Genomic DNA, 22,385 nt, shown 5'->3' with positions numbered 1-22,385 from the left:
CACACAGACACACACACACCCCTTCATTATATGTATCAGGAAACCAGGGAAATTAAGCAGTTTGCCCAAGCTCAGTCATACCTTGACATCTGGAACTAGAATTCAGGTCACCTGACTCCTAGGTCAAAATGTAGGTCACTTTCCATTGTACCGTACATAAGTGCATTTAAAACTACTAAAGTAAAAGACACTATCATTGCACTGTCCTGAACATCATATTAATTAATGAACTGATAGTCACTTTTGGAGAAGATCTGTCCCTCACTTTTCAAAGGAGAAAAATGCTGCCTTTCTATTCTAGAAAGCAGGGAGTACAATTCATTTTACTCATGAAAAAAATTCCCTTTCATGAATTAACAACCCCATCTACTGGAACTTTAGGTATTTGCCATTAAAGGATATTAGACACAGGATGAACCAGTAAGAGATTGTGGCATAAATAAAATGCATTAATACACTAACTTTCCATCTGGTAGCTTCCTCCAACCCATTATACTAAAAAATACAGAGGACTGTACACCTCTTATACTTAATTACAACTGCTTTATCTTACCCCTCCCCCACTCAAATCCTGTATTTTTTCATTCTGAAGATTCTTCATTCAACTTTACCATACATATCATATCTAAATAGATGCCAAATCTTGTCATTTCTATCTCTACAGCATCTTCCCTTTATATCCCTATTTCTCTATTCACACAGTCTACTTCAAAATCTCATCCTCTCTCTTCTAGACTACAGTACTTATCTTCCTACTTCATTCTCCTACCTCCCTCAAGGCTCTCTTCTCTCCAATCCATCCTCCACACAGCTGCAAAAGTGATTTTTCCTAAAACAAAGATGTGACTATGCCACTTCCCAACTCAAACTCTAGTGGCTCCCCATATCACCTCAAAGAAGAATTCAATATAAACTCCTCTGCTTGACATCTAAAGATTTTCGTAACTTGTCTTTGATGTACTTCTACAATCTTATTACACATTACTTTCCTTCATGCATACTTACAAACCTAACCAAACCTTTTAAAATGTTCTTCACACACAATATCATCTCTGTACTTTTAGTCTGAAATATACTTCCTCTTTACTTCTGCCTCTTATAATCCAGATTTCTTCAAAACTCAGCCCATGCACTATTTTCTACAGAAAGCCTTTTCTGATCCCTCCAGATACTGGTGCCTTAGTATATAACTAAACACCTATCTTCTGTCTGGATTTTGTCTTTGTTATCTCCAACTTTACTAGCCAAGTAGCTAGCATATACCTTTTAAAAATGGCACCTTTCAAAAATGCTTGTGGAATTAAGATGAATCAGAAGTTCCAGGAGTTAAAGCCATAAAATTTCCTGGAGGACTATAAGAAGCAAAGTCAAGGTCATTGCAATATGGCCTGAAAACCAAGGAAAGAATCTTCATGGCTAGGTAAAAGTGCTTCCCTAAAAATGTAAAGGTAGAACTTTTCCCCCAAAAAAGGCAAAGGAGATTAACTAAAAGGTAAATGCAAGACAGTTCAAAATACGGAAGAGGAGATGGCCACTTAGCCATATGGCAAAAATAGTAATATAAGATACAAGTGCTACAATCACAACAGAATACAAGTACAATACAGCCCATGGCCTTCTGGATTGAGGTGGCAATCCAATCCATAGCAGAGGGAGATAGGGTTCTAGAGGGTACCAAGAAAACTTACCAGGTACCACATCAGTACTTCAAATTAGGAGCCTGAATAGCTTGTTCTCACCTCTAACTTGGAGAGGGCTGGATGCCAAAGAATAAACAGATACTGAGTGTCCTTTTTTAACTCAGTCAAGCTATGCAATTCAAGTGGCTACATTTTAGTAAGGATAATAAATCTCTGCTCAGTAAATCAAAGTTTTTCCTTCTTTGTCCTTTTGAATCTTTTAAAACAAGGAAAAGAACAGGAAAAATGAGTCATAATGAGTCCAGAAAGACCAAGGGAGTATCATTCACATCCTTCCTTCCAAAAGAGACCTGTAATACCACCTCTACCATGGGAGTTGATTTCTTGTATTTTTTACCTTCCATATTATTCTGTCATTTAATAAACTATTTCCCTATAATTACTAACTTAAAAAGCCAAAGAAAACACCTTTAAAAGGAGAAAGAAACCACATGCTTATTATGTCAGATGTACTTATATGAGATACAGTAGAGGAAAAGATTGATAATTTGTAATACCATTTTCCTGGGGACCTACTGTAATGGAAATGCAGATTTAAAGATCTTCCCTGCCCCTAGGCTAAAGTGCAGCAGAAGCCTGGGGAGGGAGGCTTGTTTTTCAGTAGATACTTTTTGATTGGCCAGTGGGTCAATAAGGTTGTTACATTCTCTGAGCCAGGAGAAGGCTATATAAGCCCTGATGTGTAGCTTTGTTTTGGGGACTCACTTTGAGAAATGTTCTGTGATTTGATCTGAATTCTGGGAAGCCGTTGTTGAGAGTCCCCCGGCTTTGAAAAACCCAGAATGTGGAAACCCAGATGTTGACTGGGTATGGATGTAATGGTTGGACAGTTTGGAAATCTGTCTACTTGATGTTTCTGTCTTGATAATTCTGTCTGTATGTTCTGAAGTTCGGGGTGCTGATCTTTTTCCCCTGAACTAGGTAAATGATATACATCTGACTGATTAAAGTAAGCTTGTTAACCCATTTTGAGTTGCTTTCCTTTAACAAAGCAGATCCAAGAACCTGTGGTAGCTGCAAACCCTGAGGACGCTTGGGGTGCTTGCTGCTACACCTACATGAAGAGAAACTAAGATGACAGAGTGAGTGCTGCCAACAAACTAAGGAATCATATGCATGGGCTGTGAGGAGAGAAGAAAGGAGGTAACTAGCCTATAGCCAGTCTCAGAAAACTGAGCATCAGTATGAAGTAATGGCAGAACACAGCAACAGAGACCAAAGATAGTGCCCAAATGTGTGAGTGATTCGCTCTGCTGACCTAGCTCTCAATTAATCTACACCTTCACAGATGAATTCATAGTTTCTGTGGGCAAAAACAAAAACAAGATTACTTTATAGTTGACCAGATGACATGTGGTAGGTGTGGCTTTTTTTTTGGGGGGGGAGGGGGGAAGCAGATACTAGACTCTAGGCTGGTCTCAACAATAATCTTTTAGTTAGACCACTCCTAAAGTCTTTACAATTTGCTATGTCTGTTAAGAGTTTGCTTATACAACAATAATAAAACAATCAAAAATTATGTGAAATCACAATGATTAAATGCCTTCTTGCTTAGCAAGTAGCACTACCTATAATCATCAGGGTCACTAGGCATCCTAAGTATTAAACTGTGAGCTCCTTGAGAGCAGGGACTCATATTACAGGTTTTGGTTTCTTTGTGGGAGGTTCTCTTGTTGCTGATTTCTGTTCCTCAGAACTTAGCACAGTGCCTGGTACAGAGCAGGCACTAAATAAATGCTTGTTTACTCACTGATTGCTAGGACCCAACCTATAACTCAAGGTAGGGATGACTTTCCTGATAGTAACAAATATGATGTTTAATTTCTAAGAGAACAGGGCAGTAGTTGGGTGTTAAGTGGCTAACAAAAAACAGATTAGCACATATATCCTTGAATCCTTTTTGCATAAACCATTGATGACTATGTATGTTACTGATTAAATATAGTATTAACGAAGCTTGAAAAAAATTATAAGAAGCAAACTCAAGCCCATAACATATGATAAGGTTTCATGTCTTTCCCACCTCACCCCCCCTTACTTCTCTGTAGAGGCAAGGAACTAGGATATGAAACACTACAAGTAAAATCAGATTTTTTAGATGTATAGATTACTTTCACTGTCCTTTTTTCTTCCTTTTTATCTTTGTTATAAGGAATGACTCAGTTCCTAGGGGAGAGAGGATTGGGGTTGTGTGGATACATTGGGAAAGGCAGGTAATACAAAAGACATAAAAAATATATAAGTGAAACTTTTGCAATGATAAACCCCATGGCTATAACAATTATCCAAAAATACTACTAATTTAAGTTTTCAAAATTTGGGGATTTCAAATACTACAAGTACATAAGTGCCACCTCACCCAACCAATGATGCAAACATGGCTTCCCAAACGGAAAATTCCTTCCTGTTAAACATTTTATGTTGTTTATCTGCTACTTTATGCTACGAAAGATTTGAAAACTCTTACATGATAAAATGTATATGTTACTGTTCTATTCAGGCAAGCAAAGAACTATAGTTCATTTAATTACTGTGCAAATACCTACACATCAGCTGTCATCCCTGAAGGTTTTTGGCCTTAGAAATGGGATCTAGTGGCTATCTACTGCACCACCCATTTCTATCCAATTCATCATCATCAGTCTTCTTGCTGACATTTTTCAGGGCTGCCTAGCTGACAAATTGCTCTGTTATTCATTCTATGTTAATCTGAGGCTGATGCAAGTATACCTTTGGACTTCAGACATTTAGCAATATTAAAACTCTGCACAATCAAGCAGTCTAACTGGGCATTAAACTGTCTATCTGAAACTGAGTTTCTTCATGAATTACTAGATAATAATAAATAATAACTAGATAAATATAAGCTAGGTTTAGTATACTATATTATCTGAGTGGTATATACCTGAGACTCTATCCTTTTAGTTTTCTCCACATTATTATGAATAAAAATGTAATACAGACACTCAGAAACCTACAGTGAATTTTTCTCTTAAAATACTTTAATCTTCAATAAAAATCTTTTAATAAAAAATCTTTGATATAAAGATTTATCCAAAAAAATTATCAAGTCACTTGCTTTACTTCATAAAGTAATTTTAATCTTCCTCTCCAGCTAATTCAAAAAGTTGTTTTTCCACTTCCACCAAAAAGCTGTTAGTAGTTCGTATTTTCATAACACTTTTATTTATTCTATTTAAAGCATATTAAAGTCCCTACAACTCTTCAGACAGTTTATGAAAATCAATGTTTTATACTATAATGTTATTTGGTTTCTAGTCTTAAAATCTGACAAATACATATATAGTTTTCTAAAACATTATAAACTACAAAATTAGTTTCACAGAATGCCGATGTCAACTAGTCAGTGGTTTGTCACTACGCCAAACCTAGCTGAAATTAAAGCAGTATAGACTGTCATAATGATATTTCGAAGTCTGGTAGCATAGCTCTTTGTTATCTGTACTCCTTCAGTAGCATATACTAAAAAGCAGTAATGGCCTGTTTTGGCCATTAGCAGCATACACAAATGTATATATACATGCACATACATACATACATACCCTGGGAGTTTCACTACCAGTCCCCTTTATATACAAAAAAGTTTGCAACCCTACATTAGATGGTAATGTAGTATTAAAAGTACTGGACTTCAGAAGACCTGGGTTTGAATCCCCTCTCTACTACTAACTCCAACCTTGGGCTAATCTTTCTGGCTTCATTTTATTTACAAAATGAGGGAGCTGGACTACATAACCTCTAGTCTCATCCAGCTTTAAATCCTATGATCCCTAGATGTTATTTATAACCCTGACTTGGATGCCATAACATGGAACCACTTTCCAAGTAAAACTGTTTTTAGAGATAGCATGGAAGCACTGTGGACAGAGTCAAAAATACCTGGTTTGAATCAAAGCTCTGCCACTAAGTTGAATAACCTTGGATAAATAAACGAGTTTCCTCATCAGGAAAAGAGATAATAATGTAACCATATCTTTCTTCAGAGGCTTCCTGTAAGGAAAATATGTCTATAAAACACTACATAATTTTTATTTTTATTAACTACTAATATACATATAGTGCTTTGAGGTTTACAAAACCCCTGACAGCAAAAAGGCCCATAAGGTAGATAATGAAGTAAACAAGAATTTATTAAGCACCTGTTATGTGCCAAGCAATTCACTAAGCACTTTACAAATATTACGTTATTTGATCTTCACAAAAATCTTGTGAGGTGGCTACCTATTATTATCCCTATTTTACAGAAGAGGAAAATGAGATAGACACAAGTTAAGTGACTTGTCCAGGGTCACACAGCTAGGCAATGTCTAAGGCCACATCTGAAGCCCAGTCTTCCTGACTTCAGGTCTAGTGCCTCCACCTAGTTGCCCAAATATCATTTTCATTTTGCAGACGAGGAAACTAAGGCTCATGGTGCACTTCTATCACTGGAGTACTTTAATTAAACATCTTTAAATGGGGTCCAAGACAGATCAAAGCAAAAATCAAATTTCAATCTACCAAATGATCACATTAAAACATTCTACTGTATTGACTAACATCAAACTTCTCAAAATACAGTTCAAGAGACAAGCAATAAGAATTATACTTTGACATATAAAGCAACATTTCTAAATAGAAACAAATTATCTTTCTACATAGGTGAAGCTAAAAGTTCTACGGATACCCCAGCAGGGGATTTTTATGTAATAGATGTTACTAAAAAATAGGTAAAAATAAATTAGTCTTGCAAATGCGGGTGGGGAATGATGACAATATGTTAAAGGAATTCTTAGCTGAAGCCTTTTGTAAAGCAAACAATGCAAATTTTTATTTCCTACAAATATATTTTTATTTGCAATAAGACCTTCAATCATCAGAACCCTCAAATAATTTTTCACCTAAACTACTATGGAAGAATTCAAAAATATTAAAAGACTTTTAGATTAAAAAATTTCAACAAGTATACTAAACTTCAGGTTAGTATACATTTCAATTAAATAAAGCAATCTATTCACTCTACGAGATTTGTTAAAGCCAACTTATATGATTTTCTACAATTCACAGCTGAATAATTTTGAACCGATGCTTTTAAACAAATAAAGTTCTTAAAAAATAACTATCTTTGGAGTTTAGATTTTTTTACATAGTTCAGGTTACAAAATTCTGTTTTTTAAAAAAAAGTTTGTGTAATTCACAACTTTCTTTCAATTTTGACAGACCAAAATTCCACTTTCAAAAAACCAGGACAATAATAATCTCCCAAATCAAAGGTAAAATTATGTATATAGCACACGTTTATAGCACATAGATATTACAGAGTCTGATCAATGACATCACAGATGAATACAAACCCATCATTAAGATGAGGAAATTAAGTACCAAAAAATTTAAGCAGTGTTGGTGCTAGGATTTTAAAAAAAGTTTTCTGGCTCCAAGTCAAATGTTCTTTTTACTATAATGAGCCCTTCAAAAATACTATGTTTCCACCACCTTTTCTCACACTCACAATAATGGATTAATCCAACTTAGTAACAATCATCATAAAACTACCTCACATTTTTTATGTTTTATAGTATGCAAAGCATTCCTGAAAACATTTTCTCTGGGGTATAAATGATCCTATGAAGTATATACACTCACGTTTTGTGAATGAATAAAGTCAGGTTAAAATGACTTGCCCAAGATCAAACCACTATTAACTCTGGGGGGAGGGGGGGGGAACAACTGGAATTTAGCTCTTCTGACTCCTACTTACATGATATTTACATTTTATAACACTGCCTCCAAGCCCCATTCATCCTATCAGATTTCTCTCCATACTCACAAAGGAAAAATTCAAACCAAAAAATTTTAAAGTCTAATAAAAACTTCCATTAACAAATATACAAGGCATTTAAAAAAATAAATACTATCTTGTGAAAAAAATTTTTAAATCAAACTTATGAAGCAAATTATTTGCATTTTTGCATTTCCAATGACAATAGTAAATTCTCCTAGTATGCTGGAATATTTTACTTATCCACTGGACTAAGACTAAAGGTCAGAAAATCTTTTTTAAAAAAAGCTACTAAACTCATTAACATAGCAGGCAAAAGGTCATAAAGAGCTTTCCTTCCTCAAAAACCACCCTGTGAAGTAGGTAGATACTACCATCTCCATTTTATCCAAGAAGAAACTGAAGTTTGAAATATAAACGAGGTTAACAGGACTCAAACTCATGCCCATCCTATCAGCATCTCAAATTGCACAGAAGGGGAAGAAAAGAACTCTAATCTTCCTATCTCAATTCACCAATCATTTACATTTTCTTATGTGTTGAAAGGGGTTAACTAGGTGCTACAGGGGACAGAGCACCAGCCTGAAGAATTCAACTCTGGCCTCAGACACTAGCTGTGTGATTCTGGGTAAGTCACTTAATCTTGTTTTGCCTCAGTTTCCTCTTCTGTAAAATAGGTTAGAGAAGAAATGGCAAATCACTCCGAACTTTGCCAAGAACACCCCAAATAGGTCTGCTAAGAGTCAAACATGAACGAACAACTTGAAAATCTCTGAGCAACATCATCCTTTTTCAGTAGCCCAAGGTTAACACCTCAGCTTGCTTGAGTCTTCCTTCTTCCTTCCTCCCTCCCTCCCTCTCTCTCCCAAACTATATCCCACCAGTTGCCAAATCCTATTAGCTGGAGCACTGCAACATCTCTCACATTTGTCCCTTTTTCTACACTAAGCACTGCTATTATCCTAGTTTAAACCTTTTAGCTCTCCCATGAATTACTGAAGCATCTTACAGTCTTCCAATCTGCTCCTCAATTAACAAAATAATTTTCTAACGGTCTCAGTACATCACTCACCAGATCAGTGTAGCCCTACTGCTTCTAGAAGAAATATGCAGATACACACATATCTACAGGTATGTGTATGTTCCTCAGCCAGGCATTTAAAGCACTCCATAATCTGGTTCCCACCTACCTTTTCCAGACTTACTTCCTATTACTCCCCTTCAAATATTCTAGATGTTCAAGACAAACTGATCTACTGACTGTTCCCTGAATTTGATATTCCAGTTTCATAACTTCACACGTGGTGTCCAGCAAGCCTGGAAAAAAACCTCTTTTATCACCACTACCTTCTTTCCAAATTCAGGGTAAGGTATCACTTCCTCCAAGAAAGTTATCCTGATTTCCTACCTTGGTTTCTTAAAACTCTCTCCCTTAGAGTACTTTATATGTACTTCTCTCTATGTATATGTCATGTCCCTAAATTCCCCTGTAGAAGCAACTTCTAAAAACCTTGAAATCAAGGACTATTTCATTTTTATCTTTGTATCCCAAAACCACAGTATAGTGTCTTTTACACTGTAGGTAAAGAACGTCTGTGGAAATGAACATCTAATTTCTAAATTCAACACATTTTAAATGCACCTCCCAACTCATTCTCATCAATGAAGACCTGGTAGGGACCTGGTATGAAAGCCCATGTTATAAATCAAAGATTTGCTTAAAATCATGTAACCCAAAAATGCCAGGGAAAGTCAAGATCTATGTCAACTCTGGGAGTTGACTACTCCTAGTTTGAGATAGCCCAGTGAATATAAAACTTGCACTAAATTAACTTATTTTATCTAATTATGAGTACTGCACCTAAGGTAGTATTTTAAAATTCAGAAAATAAATGTTTGACAACAGAAACTTCTTATACTTCTTAGCTTTGTGCCAAACATACAATAGGCACTCAAAAATTATATAAAGTGTAGTGAGTTCTGAATTTTTTTGTGAAGTTTCATTAAATAAGCATATTTTCAATGAACAAAGTTTAGTGATAAGATTAGCACCTTTTCTGAGCCATTTTTTTACATGTAAGGAACTTTTCCCTCAGCTCCCAGAAAAGTATTGCCAACATTCTTCACTGCTAGCAACAATATATAACTTGAACTCTCAAAAAGTCTGAAATACTTAATATCATTTCAGAATTTTCCTAAAACTAACCTATCTGTTAAAATTAACTTTTTAAAGAAAAATCCTATAGAAATACAGAAAACCAAACTAAATATTGTTTTAAAATTTATAATGTCATTTATTTTGGCCAATATACTGAGTAACCAATGAAACATACTATTTAGCTACTGTGAAGAATTTCCTGTATAATTCATTAGCATTTGACTGAGGCCAGAATATTAATTTTCATTTTCTGCTTAAAAAAGAAAACATAAAACTTTTAAGCTGGGGGAAAAAAAAGGTCAAATTTGAACACAGATAAACTAGCTAGTTGTAACCAACATATTTTTTGCTACTGACATAAAGAGATTTACACTGGAAAATAGTTTAGTTTCTACTAATTAAAAATTACTTATGGAAATGAAAATTAAACTTTCACAGGTGATAAATATTTCCTAAAGACTCATTTTTTTTTTAAATTTGCACATACATTCATATTCAAAAAATACCTAAGTCCATAATCCAGCATTGTTCCAATAGTGAGACTTGTTTATCAGTTATGTAAATTTTAAAATGTGAGCATTCTCTTTCCTTATCCTTCAAAATGCAAATTTTCCAAAACAGCCCTCGTCATTCATTAGCACAAAGTTACATAATTAATTGGTTTAAAAAATATTAGTCATACATTAAGAAACCAAATACAACTGATGCCCACCGAGTGGCTAAGCTTTTGCATTTTAGATACGCCAAGTCCGTTTTTCTGAAGTAAATGCTTATTGAATGAAGTAGATTAAATCATAAATTCAGCTCATCTAACACTTATCCCTTCTAAATTCACTGATCAAATCATCATATCAGAAAATAACCTATTTCGTTGTTTTTTTTTTATAAAAAAGGGACATTTTTCATCATTCAATAATATGAACTCTATTAGAGGTAGATCTCTTTAAAAATTCTAATATGAAACTAAGTTCTGAGGCAAGAAGATATGGTGCAATAATAATGAGGCAATAAGAAACTTGTGAATTGTTTAGTTAGGTTGGAAGAGGGCATTTTTATTAAAGGCTACCCTCCTCTTGTCAAAAAATGTAATTCATCTATTTCTGTACTAAATTCCTGTTGTACATAGTCAGCTTCAGATGTCAATCCCATCAGCCAAAAGACAAGCACCAAAAAGCATTTACAAGTGAAATTAATGGCTATTTTTAATGCAGATCATTATTCTTTATATATATCATATTGTAAAAAACCAATCTTCTCACCTATAAGTGACCCTATTCCTTTGATGTTATCTCAATTATGTTGGGTAAATATAGGGTGATCATTTTTTACTAGTCCATCAATGTAAGAAGCATTTAAGTTCATTAATAGAAAGGCAGACATCTTAATTCAGTCTCACTAGCTCATAGTATTATTTTATATATGCAGTTTTTGCTTTACATAGGGGAATTAAAACTTATTTCAAATATTTTGGATTAACATAACCTATAAGATCAAAGAAATTCTATCAAAGCATTTCCCTTTCCATTATCACTTTCTATACAGCTGCTGACACCTCCTGGGTAACAAGGAAAATATCATTTTTTACAACTTAATAGGTTGCTATTCTTCCTCTTACTATAATTTTTAAAGTTTTTTGTATAAAAACAAAATCATAGTTCCTAAATAGATTTTTAACTTAAGTTACAGCTTTATCACAAGTTATTTTTAAGAGCAAAAGTAGATTCCCATGTCTGATTTTTTTTTCTCAGAAATTCTGACTTCTGAGTGCTTATGTACATATACATGTAAGTGCATGTATGTGTGTATATATATATGTATGTATGTATGTGTATATGTAAGTGTGTGTGTGTGTGTGTGTGTGTGTATATATATATATACACACACACACACACATTTTAAAAATCTCTTCAGTACTAACAACCAAAACTTTCTATAATGTTTAATTGGGAGAGGTAAGGGGGGCTCGCCAGGGAAGGCAGCATTGTCTCAATAGAATTTCAAGAGGATGAAATATTGCTGTATTACATAACCATCATTTATAATACTAAGAAGCATCTGATTAAACAATAAAGTGTAAGCAAGACAAGATACATTAAGTACTTAAGATAGTCTGATGAACTACATGACAATGCAATTCAAATATTTAAAAAGGCTGCACTATCAATGGAACATTATAATACAAATTACATGGAAACTTTGAGAACACTCAAGTACAATTTCTGTTCACTTCTTTTCAAATGGGGAAAAAATTCAATTCAAACTGGTATACTAAGTCAAAAGGATGTTCAATTTGAAAAACAATGACAAACAAAAATTAAACAATGTTCAAATAAGTCTAGTATAGGATGTATTTTATTATTTGTCTTTATATCCCCAGTACTTATCATACCACCTTACACATAGTAGGCACTTTAATAAAGACTTGCTGATTTTTTTTCTTTTCTTCTAAGTATTATGGCACATAACATTCTCAACTGCATAAACACTTTTTCAAATAATTGAAAATTAGAAGATAAGGGGCTATACAACATTTCCTATTATATGTAAATGGTTTTTCTATGGTTGTCAGAAGTTCTGAACTCCCACAAATAGCATGATGGATAAAAAACTTGTCAATTAATGGTTTTTCCTTTGCCCTCCATAAATAAAAGTCTATATAGTTGCCTCATTTCCAAGTTTTATTCTGCCAATCTTATGTTCTCCAAATTAGTTCATTACTCTAATTAAAAACTTCATAAAATTAGCATTAATTTTGATTGTTTTCAAGGTCTTTCACACAGAAGGAAATTTTTTTTATCACCAATTAATATTCATAATGGATATATCCCCTTTCCACTGGAAAACTGCCTTCATGACAGGGCCAATAAGACATGTACACTATTTTTCTGCTTTTATATCTGTTCCAAATATACTTAGAACCAAGTAATTTTCAGTGTATGGTAATTTGAAAATCCTTCCTCCTTGAAACCATAAATTGCAGCTCTAGGTCTTAGACCACTAAGTTTTGACAGAACTATTTATGAATAAATTGCCAGGGCCCCAAAATCTGCATAGTATTTTATAGACAATATGGAAAATATAAATTAATCTAAAATAAACTTGTTACAAGTTTTTCTTAGGGGTGCCAAGGTTTCCATAATTAGTTATGTGACTATTATTAAACATGCATACTCTCAAAACAATCAAGCAATCTTCAAATATTAATAATAGGGAATTTAAAGCTTAAAAATTAAAATGCTTAATGCTCTATTGCAAGATACTTCTATACATATCAAGTAAAATCACAAAATACTCCTGAAACTAGTATGTTCGTTTATTAAACTTACAATCTTCCTTCCTTAATCTTAAGAAAAAAGCATTATTATCTGCACACGAAAAACTTGCTTTGGAACAAAGGTAGGAATAAATTCTAACCACACAGTCTTGACAAAAAATAATTTGTTTGAAACAACTAAAAAAACACATCAAAGTAAACAAGAACTGCCTAAAGTCATAATTAAGTATTTTGGCAGATGAAAAAAAAAACATTTTAAGTACTTCAGAAGTAGTTAAGATTGATAGGCACAATATATGCATATATCAATTTGCACTCAGAAAAAAAATCAATTTAGATTCAGGTTAAGTTTAACATTTCTAACAATTGCAGGAAAGTGTTTATTCCACACTAAGGAAAAGCCCCTTTTCCGGCATATTGGGCTGGTCTGATGAAAAAACAATTTAACTTCCTAGTCCATTTTAAACATCCTTGTTACCATGTAAATGAAATCTTTTACATGGGGATCTGAAGAAATTTCAGAATAGATTCAAAGTGATACCTGAGTATTAAATTTGAGGGTTACTATTTTAGTAAACATTAGAAGCGAAGATCTTTTCTAAAGATATCATGGTCTTCGACCTTTAATATTAAGAGGAAAAAGCCCAGTGTTTGCTTCCATTTTCAACTCAGGAAAAATGGAAGGGGACAAAAAGGTAAACTTTGTTTCTCAAAATTTATTTTCAGTAACCAAACTTTTTTTTTTCAGCTTTAAGGAGTAAAAGTTAACAAGCGATAGCCAATTGTAAAGAATTGTCTATGTATGATTCAGCAAAGATTAAATACTTAACAGATTCAAGGCAGGCTTTTGAAAATTCATGTTAAAATTCAAGTTCTATTAGTATTTTGCTATTCTCATGTTAGGCACAATAAAAAATGTTTTCAGAAATATTTCTGAAGCAATTGTATTCAATATTCTGTTGAAAAGTCTGTAAATTGAGTTTGAATTTTTAACATGAAACCACTAGCTAGATGTCATAAAATAGATGGCACAACTTTGTCTTAGATCATTTTTATTTCCCTTTACATCTCTTCAACTGCAACGTTGTACTTGACTTCTCCTAAAAATAACTCGTATAAAACATGCACCACTTTCCAGAAAATTCATTCCTGAAATCACAAACTTACTCTTTAAATCTGCCAAGGTGAAAATCTCAACAGACTATTTTAATTCGTACGAAGAGTATTTAATGAGTTTTCATAAAATCTTTGCCAACTATGTGAAACATTTGCTTGTCTATATGCATAGTGGCTGGATTTTCAAAATTTCAACAAATCAATTTAGAATAAAGAGTATTGGAAATCTTATCAATTCCGCAATTAATATTCCTCAAGAAAAAAATAACTAGCGCCCCTTAGCGCTCACATTTGGAAAGACTCAACTTAAGAGTTCTGAAACTTTTTTTTTTTTTTTGGACATTCCAGAAAGTTTTCTGCCTCCACAATTCTTCCACTCAGCTGCCAACACAAATAGGAAAAAGGAGAAATACTTAAAGGGGCAGTTTAACTTTTCCGGTACTTCTAAACATTCACAGATTAGATGATTCTATTTAACCTAGAAAAAGCCAATTTGAATAGTCGGGTTTTTTTTTTTTAAAGAAGAAACTTTAAAATCTTTAAATATCACTAGTAATCCCGTGATTTACAGAACTACAAAGGCCTTTCAGATTCTTTTAAACCCATTTTTATCTCCAGGAACATTTCCGGTCTTTTGTTCTTTAGTGACACTTAAAACTGACTGGGTTTCCTCCCCACCCCCACACAATCCTCAGTAGGATACTTTATATAAATTTAAATAAAAGATATTTCTGAGACTTTAAAAATAATTTTTTCACCTTTGTTATCTTTAATTTTCAGTTATCTTTAATTGGTAGTTTCTTAATCAATTTTTTGCTACTCAATTTCCATAAAGCATCCAACATTCACCCTCTTTCATCGAGTCCATAAAACTCCACCAGTTAAATCAAAGTTCCAAACCCGGGCTTGCCAGAGCCTTTCTTTGGGTCCCTAACTACGGCTCAGCTCTCGGCCTCGGACCCCCAAACTGCCTGCGGCTTCCTTTCCAGACCCTCCTCCCCGCCCCAGCACGACAACGCCTTCAGGCACACATCTTCACCTCTCCTTAGGCATTCCCCTCCCCAAAAAGTCAAGTTAAACTCGAATGGTTTTCGTTTCCTCAAATCAAAAAGGACAAAATGCTCAGTTGTCATTTTGTCCTTCCCTTCAGTCAAATGAGCACCTCTCCAGAGGCGTTAGTGTCTAAGTATAAACAAAGAAACCCCACTTGGTAACTTCTCTTGGAACATTTGCAGGCTCTACAGACTTTAAACTGAATTCCGCCCTTCTCAGCCAGGAATTCCACAAGGCTGAGGAAGGCATGGGGAGGAACGGGAATCTGTTTCGAAAAGGTTAGGTCAAACTTCCTTTTCCGAAAGGAGGGAAGGGGCTCGGCGGCAGAGAGGACGCAAGGAGACACAAGGGGACTGGCGGGGCCCCGCGCCCCCTCCCCCCCGCGGTCCGGGGGTCCGGCGCCGGGCTCCGGAGGGGCCACTCCATTGGGGTAAAGGGCTCCGGCTTTAAAGGCACGCCGACACTACTCTCTTGGTTTTTCTTTTTTTCTAAAAATCTGACTCCAAGCCGCAGGGGAAGGGGGAAAGGGGGAGGGGGGAGCATGGGGACTGGGGTCGGTAGCCCTAATGCTGCTGCTTTTCCCTTCCCCAAAGCAACTAGGGGGGTGGACTAACTGGAAAAGTGGGGAGCTGCCGGGCTGGGCCCCGGCCCCTCGGTCCTCCGAGCCAAGTTTTCCACAGCTCCCCAGGAGCTTCCCGAGCCCAACCTCCAGACAGGGCTGCCCTCCGTCGGGCCCCGCACTAGCCCGGGACTCCGGCCCCACAGCCCGGCTTTCCGGGGGCCCCGCCCTCCCAAGTGCCCCCAGACTTTCCCGGTGCCTCCAAGCCGCTCTGGCCAAGGCACCCCCCCCCCCCCAGCAGGCAGGACCTGGGCCTCGACCGGCCGCCGTCGGTCCTCGGGACGCTGTGCCGCCCCCAGCCCCGGGGGGACTCAGGAAGAGGCGGCGGTGCTCCCGAGGCAAAATCGGGGAAGCAGGATGGGAGGCGGGGGAGCCTTTACCTTCGTCCAGCAGCCGCTCGAGGTGGTTGAAGATCCCACAGAAGTTGGGCAGGCTGCTCATGAGCTTCTTGTCGTTCATCAGCTGCATCAGGTAATCTGGGGTCGGCTTGGGCTTCTCCTTCGTTTCCATTTCCCCGACCATATTCCAAGCCCCGCAGCTCACACCGCCCGCCGCCACGGAAGAAAAGGGGGGCAGAGGGGGCGGGGGGGCGAGCCCCAAGAAGCCGGGGGCTGCTCCGGGAGGGTCTGCAATCTTCGCCCGCTGCGGGGAAGGAAGGGGACGGGAGGAAGAGGAGGAGGAGACGGGGGGCAGGGGGGGAAGCCGACTGTCCCCACAGCGCAGGAAACCGAACCGCCCGCTCTGCCCCCCCCACCCCCCGCAGGCACTTTTCCCTCCCGCGGCCGCTGTTCCCACAACGTGGGTCCCGGAGCTGCCGCTCCCGCTGCCGCCGCTGCTCCCGCCGCCTTGTCCTCGTCCTCCTCCTCCTCCTCCTCCCGCCGCTCGCTGCTCCCGGTGCTGCCTCCGCTGCCCAGCTCAGCCCGTCCCCTCACGAGTGCCGGCGGGGTGGGGAGGGGGGAGGAGGGGTTATCTCCGCGGGGCCCCGCTCTGGGCGCTGGGGGAACCGCTTTCGCTGGGAGGAGGAGGAGGAGCCGCCGCCGCTGCTGCCGCCGCCGCCGCCGGGGTTGTGGTTGCTGCTGCTGCTGCTGCTGCTGGAGCTGGAGCTGCTCGTTTGGCTCCTCTCAGGCTGCTGCTGCCTGCTCCGTCGCCGCCGCCTCTGCCGCGGGCTCGGGGTCTCTCTGGGCTGGTCCCCGACGCTGCCGCCTCTGCCGCTGCTGCCGCCGCGCACTGACTCTCCCGCTCCTCCTCCTCCTCCCCTTCCTCCTCCTCCTCCTCCTCCTTCTTCTCCTCCTCTTCCTCCTCCTCACTCACTTGGCTGTGGAGTTCGCTTCAGTTCAGGCGGCGCTGCCAGCAGCGGCGGCAGCGGCGGCGGCGGCGGCGACGACGACGGCAGGGGGAGGGTAGAGAGGAAGGGGAGGGGAGGGGGAGGAGGAAGGGGGGGAAAGAGACACTCGAGGGGAGGGGAGGAAGGGGAGGGGGAGCAGCGAGGAGACCCGGGCGGGGCGGGGCGAAGGGGGGAAGGGAGGGGGAGGGGAAAGCGGCCGTTAATCCAAGAGTCGGTCGGTGTCTTCCCCACACCCTCACGCTCCCGCTCCTCCCTTCCCTCTCGCCCTCTCGCTCACCCTTCTGCCCCCTCTATTACGGGCATTGGAGTTGTAATCGGCGCCTCCCTCTCCCCCGGGGAATGGGGTGGGGTGGGAAGAGGGGGTAGAAAAAAAGGAATTTGGGGTGGGAAGGGGATTGGGGGAGGGAGGGAGGGAAGGAAGGAAAGAAGGGGAGAGGGAAGGGCACGCGGCGCAGCCCCGCCGAGGCCGAGCTCGGGGGTCCGAGCGCGAGGAGCGGAACTCGGGAGGGGGAGGCGGGGTTCGCCCCACACACGCAAGCCTCGCTGCTTCCCCCCCTTCCTCCACGCGGGGATGGTTGAGAAAGACTGGAGTGGGGGGTAGTGTAGATGGGTAGAGGAGCTACGTAGGTTTCTATGTGCTGTGTAGCGGGGTGTTTCCTAACGAAAACATGAAGATGCCCAGGCGATCTCAACCTGTCCGTCTAGCTGACTGTCGGGTAGTGTCGAAGCTCTCCCCAGAGGCCGCTATGGACTGGGCCCACTCCTGCGCCCAGCATGAATGACAGAAGGGAATATGTGCATGTAGGAGTAAGAAGCTATGTGTTTTCTCGCTGGGCAGAGGGCACCGAGGCCGGGGCGGAGGGGGGGTGCGGTCTGGTACAGGAGGTGGCGTTTGTCAGCGTCTCATAGGCTCCTCACATTTATTTGTGAGTGCCCTTTCTGCACACGGCTTGGTACCGCGTAAACGTTGCTCCCCGGTGTCCCAGCCCGCCAGCCGGCCTCCTTCCTAGCCTTTGGCGCGCTCTCTGCCTCGCGCGCGCGCGCGCGTTAAGCTATTTGTGGACACCCGGGACTTGCGAGCGTAGACCTTTGTGGTCGCGTAGTGCAGGAGAGCGTCTCGCGCACTCCGACGAAGGAATTTCCTGCGGAACCCGCCGCGCCAGCGTCGTCGCCCCGCCCCCACCACCCCCGGCTGTTTAAGCGCGTGCGCGAGCTCGCTGATCGGCGTCCTGTTTTTATTATAGTTTAAAAAAAATTTCGTCTCTCCAAAAAGAAACACTCCCCTTGCTTCGCTGGGGGCCCGTCGGGGTGGGCGTCACGTGGTTTGGGCACGTAGCTGTAAGGTCCGAAGGCGCGTGCGCAGCAAGGAGCCGACGGCTACATAGGAAAGAATTTGGTAGCTGGATGGTCACGCCCCTTTCCTGGGGTCTTTCTCGGCCCCTCCTACTGTCCGAGGTGGAGAAAGATAGAAGGGAGGAGGGTAGGGGGGAGCGGGGTGGGGCTTTCTAATTTATGCGCCTGCGTGGGGGTGAGGTGAGTGGAGTTTGTCTCTCCACTAAGGTGGGTCTTTGGGGCAGGTGCTCGTGCCTGGCTGAAGCTCGCGGGAATCGTTTTCGTTTCTTGACTGGTGTTGGAGGGTAAACGGTTCTAGCCAAACCGCCAGCTACTCAGGGTACGGTTCGTCCCGGCCGACCGTCCACGGCTCTGCCCAGCCCTATCCTGGGACTCCTGGCCGGGGCCCGGGGCACCTTAGACACGATCACTGACTGCCTGCCCCGGGCCCTCACCGAAAGACCAGTTGGGCCACGAGCGCCCCGCGGGCTCTCAATAACTGGCCGGCTCTTTACTCTGGCTGCTTCTGGCTCTCTGTCGGGCCGGGAAACTTAGGCTGCAGCACCCTTATTACCCCACCCCTTCACCCCAATCCCGCCTGGACTAGGTCCCTCGAAGTGACTGAGATCGGGAAGCTGACTTTTGTTTCTCCCCCACACATGTAACTAGTGTATTGTGCTGCAGCTTAGTCGTCCTCAATGCAAATAAATTGTTTAACCGTGAGCATTTCCTCGTTGTGGTCTCAGCATTGGCATTCCATCCATTTATGAAGCCCCGACAGGTTTTGGTTTTTTGTTTTTTTTGTTTTTTACTTAGGGTTTTGTTTGGTTTTGGGTTTTTTTGCTCACTTTTTCCTCATCCCAAGCAAAAGTGCAAAAAGAATAAAAATTAAGTGACGGGAAGTAGTGGAATGAAGATTACTGGTAGACTAGCAATCCCTCTTGTCTAACTGTGCACACACCCACTAAACTGAAGAAGTGTTAAATGAAAATAAATGGGCAGTCTATGGAGAAAGCAATTGTGGAATTAAAAAAAATCTTTGTTGCAACTGACAGTAGCATTACTATTTAATATTGTCGAGGCAGTAACGAAATGCTTCTTTAGGTAAAAGATACATATGTCTGCATTTTTCCGTTACTCTGAAAGTCAATAATCTAGCATACAAAAGTATGAGTATAGCAGTTACATAATAAATGGAATGTTATGGCATTGTAAATACAGTGGTTGGAATTTATTGTTTTATAATAGCATCAGCATTCAGTAATAAAAAGTGTCACTGAGATAATCCTGTAAAGCACGGGAGGGATTTTGAATTACAAAACAGATCTCAGGCACTCTGTGAACTTTTATTACAAAATACAGATTTTAAACGTTTTCAAGTGTATTTGAACAAAAGGACATAGAATATAATGTTTGAAGTTCTCTTTCTGCTTATAGGTTAGGTATCTAAGGATAGGTAATATAGGAAAGTTATCTTAATCTGAAACTGTTTTATTACTTTTAATCACTTTAATTTAGTATTTAAAAAAGCAAAACAGACCATTCCAGAGTTACATTTAATTTGAATGAATTATTTGATCTCTTTATAGTGTTGGCATATATTATTTTATATAATATTCATTATGTAACATTTGAAATATAATATTTATTTCAATTAAATTTGAAGATTAAAATGTACTTTCGCATTTAAATTTTGGGTAATAGGTATCAAATGAAATGCATTTTAAATTTAAGTCTACTACTCTCTTTACTGTTCTGTTAATGTGTTTTCCCTTAAAAAGTCTGTAGTTGGTTGGTTGGTTTTACAATGAAGATATTTTATTTGCTGAAATCAACTTGTTAAGCTAGTTAAGTTTGGTTTTCAAATATAATCTTTCCCCCAATTTTTAAAGACATATCTAGATATCTTTGGAAGCAAAAAAAAAAAAAAAAACCAAAACACCTTTTTAATGACACAGTTAAGGTTTGGGCCAAATGATGTAGTTATAGATTTTGATCAAAAAGTTGTGACTTTATAAGATAAATGAACCTTCATTTATTTTTAGCCGATAAAAATATTTATATATGCCAATCCTAGTCTAGCAAGATTAGGGTAGGAAGTTAATAATTATTGATGTTAAATTATTTTATCTAGTAACATGAATTATTTTATCATGCTTCTTAAGATTGAGAACTATTGTGGGTTACCACAGAGTTGACCTCCAATCCAGGAACACTTGGGTTCAATTCCCAGCTTTGACCTTATTAATTGCTGAGAAAGTAACAATTAACACTAGTATGAGTTCCCTCATAGGAAATTCTCTATTCTAATGAAATCACAGATCCAGCTCCTATTCTTATTCTTTTCAGTCATCCTCAAGTAGTACCATTGTAACACCAGAAAATATATGACCCTCTCAGTGTTAGAAACTGTGTGCTTTCTTTTGTTGTGCTCTTTCAGATTTCCAAGTTTAGTTGGTAGGTGGTTGATGTCTCATTGAGTTTTTTTAAAAGGTGTCTAACATTAGTTAATATTGATTCTTTATCTGTTTGGGGAAAAAATGACTAAGGGTTATATATCATTTAACAAATATTTATTGAGCACTTGTATATAAAAGCTATGCACCAAAGAGAAGTCAAAGATACCAATTCATAGCATGTTGGAACTGGAAAGAACTTAAAAGAGATCATCTGCCCCAATCCTTTCATTTTGCAGAAGAAGAAATTAAACCCCAGATCTGTGAGGTGGTTTGCCCCTGGTCCCAGTCAAGTGAGCAGCAGATGTGGAAATAGAACCCAGATTCTAGCTCAATGCTGTTGCAATTTGACCAGCCTTTTCCTGTCACCTTGCCAGCTATAGTTTTTTGTAGGACATTCATGAAGTACCTCCAGTTGGTCCTTTTACAAGGCATATCTCATCACCTCTGGACTATTGCATTTCTAACCAGCCAACATAACTTGTTAACCATCTGCATACATAACAATTGAGTATATAACTATAAACTAATGCTACTGGATTGCCATTCTCAAAGGGAGCCGCACAGGGCAAACCCCAAAAAGACTGAAGCCATTCAGGAGAAAGACCCCTATTTAAGAATTGCGTTCTGAAGTAATTTCTGACTCAGCCAAGAAAGGGTAATCATTACTTTATAGTCACATTTTTTAAATCAAAACCAATCTTACCTACTTGATATCTTATGAATATTGAGATTTGGCACTGAATGACTTTGAATTGTGTAAAAAAAAAAAGGTCTACCTTCAGAGAATGAAGATTTGCCACCATTTAGGGCAGGTACTAATTCCTACATTTGCATTCAAGTCACCTAGCATCTGTCACACAATAGGTGTTTAAGGAAATGTTTGTTGCTTGACTGATTGAGGATATACAAAACTATGTCCTGTGGAACCTAAGGATAAGAATCCATGTTGGCAACTTTGGAGTCATCCTCAATTCTTTACTATCTTCCACTGTTCCTCCTCCACCCATAACTAACTAGTCAAGTGCTAAGTCTTGTCTATCCTACTTCCACAACATCTCTTACCTCAAACTCCTTGTTCTGGCCCTTCTCACCTCTTATCATGGCCTCCAATTCATCTTCCACAAAACTACCTTACTGATATTCCAAATCTAACCTTGTCATTCAAGAAACTTAGTAGCTTCTTTTACCCTTTAGGATAAGAGACAAACTCTTCTCATTTTTAGATTTAAAACAAATTTTTAGGTAATAAAAACATTTTCCCCACACATCCAAAAAATTATTTACTAAATCTGAATTGAAAATGTAAGCAATGATTTCTATTAATTTCTTTACATATTTGATTTCCATTACAATTAATGCAAGACTTTATTTCACATTTTCTTGACCACCAAATCGGGAACTGATTTAACTGCTACTAAAGCAACAAAAAGGGGCTCTTATCTTCTAAAATACAATTTGGGGCATTTTGTTTATCATCAAAAAGGAAGTTAATATGAGCTTAAATCACAGTTTAACACAACAGGCTGGCCTACCAAAGTATTCTTTTGCTT

General features: G+C 39.1%; 1 protein-coding gene and 1 long non-coding RNA gene across 7 annotated transcripts in view; one reads left to right on the top strand and one right to left on the bottom strand.

Moving 5' to 3' along the window:
* The window catches only part of QKI (QKI, KH domain containing RNA binding), a 200,680-nt gene extending 184,114 nt beyond the window's left edge, over positions 1-16,566 (bottom strand). Inside the window, exon 1 of one of the 6 annotated variants that reach the window (XM_069070403.1) lies at positions 16,080-16,566. In XM_069070403.1, coding sequence (XP_068926504.1) covers positions 16,080-16,221 — 142 coding nt within the window. In that variant the 5' untranslated portion in view covers positions 16,222-16,566. The remainder of the gene's footprint in view (positions 1-16,079) is intronic. The other 5 variants (XM_069070404.1, XM_069070402.1, XM_069070400.1 and 2 more) reach the window with 5 other exon arrangements.
* Positions 16,567-17,545: 979 nt separating this feature from the next.
* LOC138147808 (uncharacterized) lies at positions 17,546-19,102 on the top strand. The gene is made up of 2 exons (XR_011164898.1): positions 17,546-18,499; positions 18,622-19,102. It is a non-coding gene; the product is annotated as an uncharacterized lncRNA (long non-coding RNA).
* Positions 19,103-22,385: the final 3,283 nt, after the last annotated feature.

This window comes from Petaurus breviceps, unplaced genomic scaffold, assembly GCF_028583685.1.
Source record: "Petaurus breviceps papuanus isolate PSGF00001 unplaced genomic scaffold, PetGlider_PUasm1.0 90808, whole genome shotgun sequence".
NCBI classification, from domain to species: Eukaryota; Metazoa; Chordata; class Mammalia; order Diprotodontia; family Petauridae; genus Petaurus; species Petaurus breviceps.
This window is presented reverse-complemented; position numbering and strand designations above follow the sequence as displayed.